The sequence below is a fragment of the Fragaria vesca genome, linkage group LG7 (genome assembly GCF_000184155.1).
Source record: "Fragaria vesca subsp. vesca linkage group LG7, FraVesHawaii_1.0, whole genome shotgun sequence".
Lineage (NCBI taxonomy): Eukaryota > Viridiplantae > Streptophyta > Magnoliopsida > Rosales > Rosaceae > Fragaria > Fragaria vesca.
Window position 1 is genome coordinate 22,078,970 of NC_020497.1, and position 10,133 is coordinate 22,089,102.

At 39.9% G+C, this 10,133-nt stretch overlaps 1 protein-coding gene across 1 annotated transcript; it reads right to left on the reverse strand.

Annotated features, from left to right (window-relative positions):
- Positions 1–1,943: 1,943 nt before the first annotated feature.
- Positions 1,944–4,046, reverse strand: LOC101304139 (probable NADH dehydrogenase [ubiquinone] 1 alpha subcomplex subunit 5, mitochondrial-like). The gene is made up of 2 exons (XM_004307992.1): positions 3,657–4,046; positions 1,944–2,429 (listed from the first exon to the last, which is right to left on the reverse strand). Exons 1-2 carry the CDS (start codon positions 3,967–3,969, stop codon positions 2,230–2,232), a joined length of 513 nt encoding a protein of 170 aa, XP_004308040.1. The 5' UTR covers positions 3,970–4,046; the 3' UTR covers positions 1,944–2,229.
- Positions 4,047–10,133: the final 6,087 nt, after the last annotated feature.

Here is a 10,133-nt window from a genome sequence, read left to right on the forward strand (position 1 = left end):
TCCGATACGGCCGCTACATCGATCACCATATATTCTTCCAAATCTGAATCCAGCTCCGAGAGCAATGTGCCACGTATAGTTGCTTTTATTCGATGCGATGGTGACTATTCAGTTCCCCACGGTATGGGGTTTGCTGCGTTCGGCTCTCGACTTATTCTCGCCGGCGGACGGTTTCCCGATCCTAAATATCGCTACGCTTCTAAACCATCTTACGTGTTAGAGAATGATCCAGAGGCCAGGTTTGTCCGCTCTATGATTCCGGACATGAAAGTAGGCGAGCTTACTCATCCTTATTGTATGCAGGAGATCGATGGTAAACTATACATTCTCTCTAGTGCAATATTTGCGGTATTTGATCCCAAAACCAAGGTATGGGCTCCTCTTCCGCGTCTTCCAATGTGGAATCGTTCTTTCCACTATTGTCGTTCTTTCCACTCTTGTTCAGTTTTGGGCAGCAAAATCTTTGCCACTCTCAGAGACCCTGGGATTCACCGCGGCATTACGTTCATCTTTGACGTGGCTTCCCCTAGTAGATCATGGACTAGTCTTGAACCATTGTTGGAATTTTATAATGCTGACAAGTACTACTACCCCGAGGTTTTAGTTGTGGACTTGGATGATGATGACTTTGAGAAGCTAATGTTTACTTACTCTGATAGGAATGGGAAAATACAAGTCTACCACACCCTGCTGTCAAATAATGGTGAACCTAGTAAGATTGAACTTGCATCTTTGATAGAATTGCCCGAGTTGCCTAGTTTGTCTCAGAGTAGGGTAATATCATACTGTTGTTGCCATCTTGTTGATCGAAAAGTTTGCTTCTCATTCTTCTATTGGAATAGGCGGAATAATGTCGACGCATCTGTACTTGTTTTGACTCTCGAATATGCCCATTTGAAATCTAGTGCCAGTAGTCCTCCTGACATTAGTAGCAGCAGCACTAGTGATCCAAGTTTTCTTGGTGGATCATTCTCTGTAAAAACCTTGGGTTATCACCTGTTCGAATACAACTACGGGGAGGAATCTCCTGATCTTAAATGGGTACGTCTTGGTGGTTGCTTTGTGCTGTAACTCCATCGATTGGTAAAGCCTTTTTATTACTTGGATATATAGGCATATGGTGGTGTGGAATGTGCTTCATACTGTAGTATTTGAGGTTATGATTGATGAAAACGAACTCGCTCTGTAATTTTAACTAAATCATAGTAGATAAAAGATGTCTCATGCATCTGCTTTGAATAAATGTGCATTTCTTTACTTCTTTCAAACTAGCCTTTTGCTGTCAATAATGGATGTTATTTGACTTCATTTCTTTGTTATACTAGGATTATGTACTAATGTTTAATCGCTGTAGGTAAAAGCCTAAAAGAATTCATTTAACATTCTCACAAAAAAATTTTAAAAAAATCATTTAACATCTGGTTCATATCTAGTTAAGTTTCATAGCATAACCAAAATGAAAACGATATCAAAAAAAAAAATGAAAACGATATTGTTTTACAGTAAACCAGAATTAATAGTGCAGAAAGAGCAGCATATATATCATTACTCTGGCATGCTGTCCTTCACTAAAAGAAGAAGGTGCTTGTTCCTTGTGAATTAAGTAAATAACTACGTATATACACCATTTGGTTTACAAAATCTAATACGAGAACAAGCGCACAAGTCACAACATTCTGGTAACTTTCAATTCGGCAACTTCTTCCATGTCCATCTCCAACATAGATGCAACATAAACCAGCACATTGGAAATATTTGCCAGAATGCATGGTTCACTGAAGCATCATCTTCAACCGGCTGCAGAGGCTCATGGTTACTCATAATCAAAGCACGTTGCCACTGAAATTATATTCCTAACGGGAACTGGAAACAAAGCTACAATAAACGAATTTGAATACGATTCTTTATCAAGTGCCTTGGTGTGCAAATGTAGAGAGTAGAGTGGGAAATAAAACTGGGACTGAGTTAACCGGGAAATAAAAGCAAATGATTCAGTTAGCAAACTATATGACCAAACCGGGACTGAGTTAACTGTCAGTTTAAAAGAAGCGCGGATAATACAAAAAAAGGTCCACTGAACACCAAGTGTAGATTATTAATACTTCAAGCCTCTCCCATAATGTAAATCTACAAACAGCATGGGATAAAAGTGAAGCAGGAGAGTTCCGAGAGAAAGATAAAGGTTCAGATTGGAATCTAAGGTTCCTTGAAAGACAAACAAGCAGACCCTTAGGCCTTTGATTCAGAATCAATAGAGGTAGGTTTAGCCTCATCCAACTTTGTTTGATCTGAACTAATACCCCGCAGCGTTTTGTAGAACTCCTCAGGAAGAGGACCAGGTCGGTGAATAGGCACGTGTTTTGGAACTGGAGCATCATTCTCGATCACCTCACACTCGTAATCATCCGGCACACCCCATGGATCCCACTCTGCAATACAACACAATAAGCAATGCAAACCATTATAAACAATCCATCCCTTTTCATATATTCAAGGAAATAAAGAGCTCGTAATAGCATTAGGACTCAAAGGAAAGAATCTTAATGATACAATTGTGCTTTGACAAACAATAAATATATCGTTTGTCTCAACACACACTTCATCACAGACCAAAGAAGGAAACAGAAGACCGACAAAAACAAAAAGCCCTGTGTAAGAAGGAAGAACGAGAAATATACATTTTGACAACAGAAGAGACAAACATTATTGAAAGGAACAGTTGCAATGGCTAGTTAACATCATACTTTCACACATACTAAGATTCCTAATCTGGTCAGAGTTGAATTCCATTCATATCAAGAAAATAGCATTTCCTTAGCATCCCTTCCGCTTCCGCTTCCGCTTAATGGTGATTGGATAGTTAAAGAAGTGCTATTGCAGGAACAGGGGGCATGCCTGGCATAAACTTACTTTTGGAATAGAAGCCATCAGAAGATATACGGATGAGCTCGATGCAAATGATTGGCACAACAGGCGCTAACTATATATAATGAACCAACTCTTATTTTGAGTGACAAACTTAGCATTCTCAAGTAAGCATTCTCAAGTAGTAATTACTATTGCATCCACTGGCAAATCATAATTTTGATCAAAGCTGACAGTAACATCACATTGCAGCTATAGAAGCAAAAACCAAATGTCAAGACAGAATTAAAGTCAACCTGACGAAAGAATTGTAAACCAACCTGACGGCTCAACACATGTATATGAATGCCTAAGTTTGAAACAAGAGACTCAAAAACGCAAAAATTGTACAGAAATTCCTCAAGTAAACAACAACTACTTAACACTTTGAAGTGATATTTTCGGCAACATATCTTTAAAACTAACAACTCCAATTAAAACTCGGCAAACATTAGAATTTTATAATTTTTAGTTCTTTACACACTTTTCCTTCACAAGATGAGCCTAGAAAAGCGAAAAAGAACTCAATAACCATCACAAAACTTGTAATGCCGGACCTAATTGTCGAAAATTTCACCTCAATTGCAATTTACAATCACTAATTCCACTCAACTAAGCAAAGCACAAACAGTCCAAACCAGAGAAACACACACAATCTATACATTATAACAATTCTCGACACTCCGATTTCGAAAGAAACACATTCCAATCCAAATTTAAACAGATTCATCCGATCAAAAAACTAAACTCACCGATCATCTTTCCGATGAGCGTGAGCTCGTCACGCGCCTCCTCGATGAGCTCCTCGACCTGGCCGCACCCGAGCCTCTTCTCGATGGCCTCCCAGTCCTCCTCTTCACGGCAGACCTGGAGGCGCTGCCGAGTGAAGCTCTCGACGGCTTTGCGGTAGCCTTCGTCCTCCGGCACGGCCTGGATCTCCTTTAGGGTTTTGGAGTAGAGCTCGATGAGGACCTCCCTCGCGTTGGGGACCACGTCCAGACCTACGATCCCCGTCGTCTGCTTCACCCGGGCCATCAGCGGCCGTGCGATTGCTCGGAGGAACATTTTTCCGGTCAGATTTGTGTTTCTCACGGCCAAGCTCCGATGGTTCTCTCTCTCTGAGATTCACTCACTACGAAGATGGAAATGAAATTCCAAAGAAGCCGAGGAGATTAGTAAGGTGAAATCTGAAACGGGCTTTATAATTTGGGCCTACGCATTAGGTGGTCCGCAGGGACAAGGCCATAAGCCCATAAATCATAAAGGCTCATTTACCTCATCGTCTTCATAAATATGAATAAACCCTAATTTGCTATATTGTTGCGCATTCTCTTTACACCCAGCCATAGTTATGGAGGGGGAACCTACAGGATTGGATCTCTTGAAATTATAAACCTCAACCATAAACCCTAGTCGATCAGTATTGAAGAAGCAAGTAAAGAAAATTATCGGAAACCCTAGTAAAGAAGTGAGATCGTCATCCCTGTCATGCACGACTAGATCGGTCTCAACCATAAACCCTAGATCGGTCTCAACAATATGAAGAACCGTGATTCCTCATCACCAGCAGAAACAGTCGCCAACATCGAAGAGCTCCTCACAGACATCCTCTTGCGCGTGCCAGCAGGAACCCTAATCCACTTCAAACGTGTCTCCAAGCAATGGCTCTCTCTCATATCCAGTTCTAGCTTCCGCAACTCCCACGCTAAGTGTGTCCACAATAAAACCCTCTATATCTGTACTTACGAGCATCGCGATGACCTGTTTAATCGATACCGTGTTCAAGCAATCAAAGTGAGCGACTTGTTCTCCTTTTCCGATACCGCTACACCAATCACCATATATCCTCCCAAATCTAAATCCAAGTCCAAGAGAAAAGTGCTACGAGAAGTTGCTCTTCTAAAAGACTATCCCAGCGGTTTGGTTCCCCGCGGCCGTGTAGTTCCCCGCGGCATGGGGTTTGGTGTCTTTGGCTCTCGAATTGTTCTGGCCGGTGGGTCTACTTTCAACACCCCTAAACCATCCTACGTTTTGGATACTACTGATTCAGAGGCCAAGTTCGTCAGCTCTGTGATTCCGGATATGGAACAAGACATGAGTATGTATCCTCCTCTCCTGCATGAGATCGATGGTAAACTATACGCTCTCTCTAAAGATAATTTTGCGGTATTTGACCCCAAAACCAAGGTATGGGCTCCTCTTCCGCCTCTTATTACAAACTGGACTAGTTCCTTCTCTTGTTCAGTAATTCTGGGCAGCAAGATAGTTGCCACACTCAAAGATGGAATGTATGGAAGCAATACTTTCTGCTTTGACGTGGCTTCCCCTCATGGATCGTGGACTTTAATTGAACCACCGTTGCGATATCATGGAACTCGCAACTACAACAAACATGCTTTAGTTTTGGACTCGGAGGATGACTTTGAGAAGCTAATGTTTACTTATCTTGGGACAATACTAGTCTACCGCATCCTGTTGTCTAATGCAGGTGAACCTAATAAGATTGAACTTGTAGCTTCGATACATTTGCCCAAGTTCCCTGGTTTGTCTGATGAGTTCGTTGTAGTATCATACTGTTGTGCCCTTGTTGGAGATCGAGAAGTTTGCTTCACATTCTTGTATTCTAAGGAGCCTGCCGCGCCTAATATCATCCATGTCGTTGTCTTGAATCTAGAATTTGCCTGTTCGAAATCTGGTGCCAGTAATCCTCCTGAAAGTAGTAGCAGCAGGAGTAGTAGTCATCCGAGTTTTCTTAGTTATACCACGTATTGTGGATCATTCTATGCCAAAGCCTGGGTTATTACGTGTTCCAACACGACTATACCGCGAAACCTTCTTCTATCCCCAATTACGATTTTGGTGTTGGTGGTTGCTTTGTGCTTTAACTTCATCACTTGGTAAGCCCTTTCATTACTTTCTGATAAGCATATTGTCTTCTAGTACTAGGTTTGTTTCAAGTTATGTAGATTCCTTTTGATCAAGCTTTTACATCAACTAAAATATGGCGTCCTCTTCATTATTTCATTTTACATATCTGATAAGTTTGATTGGTAAAAACCGAGCATCTTGTGCTGCCATTCAACATCATGAAGCTTGTTGTCTTGGTTAGTGGTTTTCAAAATAATAAGAAATATCATTGTTCATTAGTGGACATTGGACCTAAGCTATTGTCCAGGTCCACACCCTTTCCCAGTTTTCACATTGCCCGCAATACAGCTTATGTTAAGTTTCAAAAGTGAACCATTACACAACTACGTACATGCAACTCCCGACCATCTTAGATTAGTTATGAACTTCTTTTTTTACCTTAACAATCGAGAGTTATAAACAGAGCTATAAACTTATTTTTCTCTCTCTCATCAGACTCACTCACTAACGAAATTCCAAAGAAGCCGATGAGATCAGTGAGGTGAAATCTGATACGGGCTCTAGATCGATTTTTTGGCCTACGTTGCTAACGAGACTTGGAAACAAGATGACAGTATATTATTGTGCCTGAATGGCTCCATTGTTCAGAAATCAGAACGGCCGCTAGCGTACACTTGAATGAATCTCATCTACTAACTAGAACAACATGCATATCAAACTCTCTTAGTCTCTTTTTTTTGTTACAAGATGAGTAGTGTTGTAAACCATCCATTACTAGGAATCCAAAAAACATTAGGTAAACTGTACGTACTCCCATTGTCTAATCCTAATTGCCTTAGGAAATACGCACGAGTCATGGCCCCCGGCCCGTTCTCTATAAATAACTCTTCTTTCTGTTAGTTTTTGTAAAAAGTTAAACCCTAATTTGCTATCTCACTCTATGTTGCCTATTCTGTTTAAACACCCACCCATAAACCTCAAAGTTATGGAAGGAGAACTTATAAGATTGGATCAATACTGAAGAAGCAAGTAAAGAAAAAAAATATCTGAAACCCTAGTCAGTCAATCGATCAGTATGAAGGAGCATCATTCCTCATTATCAGCAGAAACCGTAGCCAACATCGAAGAGCTCCTCATAGAGATCCTATTGCGCATGCCAGCAGGAACCCTAACCTGCTTCAAACGTGTCTCCAAGCATTGGCTCTCTCTCATTTCCAGTCCTAGCTTCCACAACTCCCACGCTAAGCGTGTCCACAACAAAACCCTGTATATTTGCACTTCAGAGACTCACGATCACCGGTTACATCGATACCGTGTTCAGGCAATCAAAGTGAGTAACTTGTTCTTCTTTTCTGATACCGCTACACCGATCACCGTATATTCTTCCAAATCTAAATCCAAGTCCAAGAGGAATGTGCTACGAGAAGTTGCTTTTGTAGATGACGATGACGATTTAGTTCCCGCATGTATGGGGTTTGGTGTCTTTGGCTCTCGAATTGTTCTGGTCGGCGGCTGGTTTGAGGGTCCTAAGTTTCGGTATGCCTCTAAACCATCCTACGTTTTGGATACTAGTGTTTCAGAACCCAGCTTAGTCAGCTCTGTGATTCCGGATATGGAAGAAGAAACCATTAATGAGCCTTTCCTGCAGGAGATCGATGGTAAACTATACGCTCTCTCTGGAAAAATCTTTGCAGTATTTGACCCCAAAACCAATGTATGGGCTTCTCTTCCGCCTCTTCCATTCTTGAACTGTTCTTTCCACTCTTGTTCAATTTTGGGCAGCAAGATCTTTGCCACTCTCAGAGATCATCATGGAAGGTATAGATGCAAAACTTTCTGCTTTGACGTGGCTTCCCCTCATGGAACATGGACTAGAATTGAACCATCTTTGCAATTTTATTGTACAGACCACTACAACTACTACAACAAACATGTTTTAGTTTTGGACTCGGAGGATGACTTTGAGAAGCTAGTGTTTACTTATTGTCATGGGAAAATACTAGTACACCGCATCCTGTTGTCTAATGCAGGTGAACCAAATAAGATTGAACTTGTAGCTTGGATACATTTGCCCGACAAGTATCCTGGTTTGTCTAAGTGTGAGGCAAAATCATACTATTGTGCTCATCTTGGAGATCGAAAAGTTTGCTTCTCATTCATGTATTACTTGGTGCACGCTAAATTCACACCTGTTGTGGTCTTGACTCTCGAATTTGCCTATTCGAAATCTGGTGCCAGTAATCCTCCTGAAAATAGTAGCAGCAGTAGTAGTGATGATCTAATCTATACCTCGATTTGTGGATCATTCTCTGCCAAAACCCTGAGTTATTACATGTTTGAATACAACTATGTTGAGGAACCTTCTTCTCTCGTCTATTCCAACTTTGGTGGATGCTTTGTGCTGTAACTTCTTCACTCGGTAAATAATGGACACAGATTGAGTCAGTGATACTCATACCTACATTAACTATACTACGGAGTCGTCTTCATTGCATTACATTTTACATGTCTTAATGTCTTAGAGCTCTAGGGTCGAGCGTTATGTGTTGTCATTCAACATCATGAAGCTTGTGGTCTTGGTCAATCGATCATATGCTAAATAAGCACTGTTATTATTATTATTATTTTTTGGTTACAAACAAAAAGTTTAGATAAGAGCTTGGTTACGCTACATCACCATCATCAGGGCAAACCTGTAACCTCAACTCTGAATGATTGACAGTAGACACGTACCTGTCACACCAGCCTCTAGATATAGATTTCCATATGAAAATTTCCATCACAAACCCGCCCTTGCCAACTAAGCCAAACCTCGTTGGCTAAATAAGCACTATTATTGTTCATCAATGATCCCATTAATGGACGTTGGGCCTAAGCTATTGTCCAGGCCCACAGCCTTTCCCGCCGTTGCCCGCAATAGAGACCAATACTTATGTTAAGTAACCCAATTTAAAACAAAATTAGGCAACTACATCTCCCGTCTATCTTAAATTAGTTATGAACTTTGTTTGCCTTCAAATATTGTCCCTTTAGCACACGATGTACTGCATATGCAGACGTCGCCCTCTTCCGTATAATTAAACCCACCACCTTGCTTCACCATTTAAAACCTAGTATTTTTTCTGGACCTACCCTTGTGGATGATCTAGGATGCCCCCAACAGCTATATAATTTCCTTTTTATAGATACTTATTTAACATATATATTATCTTTATCAGGTAAAAAACAAAAAACCCTGAAATAAAATAGATTTGACTAACTCTAATTATATATATAGTTATATACAAATATTTGACCCAAGAAAGGGAGCCAACCCCAGTTGTGGGTGTGAACGGAGACAAAAAGAGGATACTGTATAGGTCTCTCGTGATAAAGGCCACTGAACCGGAGCGGGTCACGGTCTGACAAAAAATTAAACCTTTAATTTACCAAGTAGGATTATAGGATTATTAGCAAAAAATTTAGAAAATGTTTTATGTTACTGGCTGCTGATGTGGGTTTGTCAAAACGTTGACTGGAATTGAGCATCACCCATTCACTTAGATTCTCTTTTAACCACCGTTTAGGTAAAAACGAAATTCATACTGCAGTAAATGGATGATGTATGAGAGGAATTGTTCAATGATTATGTGGTGATGGTGATGGAGGAACTGTTCCTCATGATGACAGCAATGGTGATGGTAAGAATTATATGTAAAACTCTGACTATCTATCTCGTGATACATGCTTGATATCCATGAGAGCATGATCACATGATGATGAGAATGTGAATGAAAATTGCATCACAATGTGTATGGAAATTACTTCAAAAGAAACTTTTTAAATCAAATATACAAAATTTTAAAGAGTAATGTTATACATGAAAATAACTAATTAACAGCTCTATCTAGCTAAGACAGACTAGCAAAAGTAGGGTGATTATTAAATATTATGTAAATAAAAATAAGACGTACAAAAATTGTCCCAGAGTTAAATTGAATAAGAACATATAATCATGCCTAATGTTTATATGTCTGGATAAATATATGTCTAGTGATACTTGACTTATAAAGAGTGATTTTACGTAAATGTTTACTTGAATCTTTTTACTTTTACTTTTTATGTTCACATGAAGCTATAAACATTATCAAACCACATTATGAAAAGCACTATATATGCTCATCCAAATAAAGCAGTACACAATGATATATAAGGAAAAATCTTGTGATTTTTTCTTTTTTAGGGAAGAAAAGAGAAGCTAAATTAACATGGAACTCTTTCTCATTATGGTTGGAGTATTGAACAGGGAAGAGCTAGAGATTCCTCCCTGCTTTCTATACAATCTTAGCATTAATCCAAGTATCCAACCCTCTCTCTCTCTC

Excerpts from the sequence above, each read along its gene's own strand:
- LOC101304139 (XM_004307992.1), bottom strand. The coding sequence starts at position 3,969 with ATGTTCCTCCGAGCAATCGCACGGCCGCTGATGGCCCGGGTGAAGCAG. Across the intron at positions 2,430-3,656 it reads GCTCATCGGAAAGATGATCG|AGTGGGATCCATGGGGTGTG; the intron begins GTGAGTTTAGTT and ends GTTGTATTGCAG.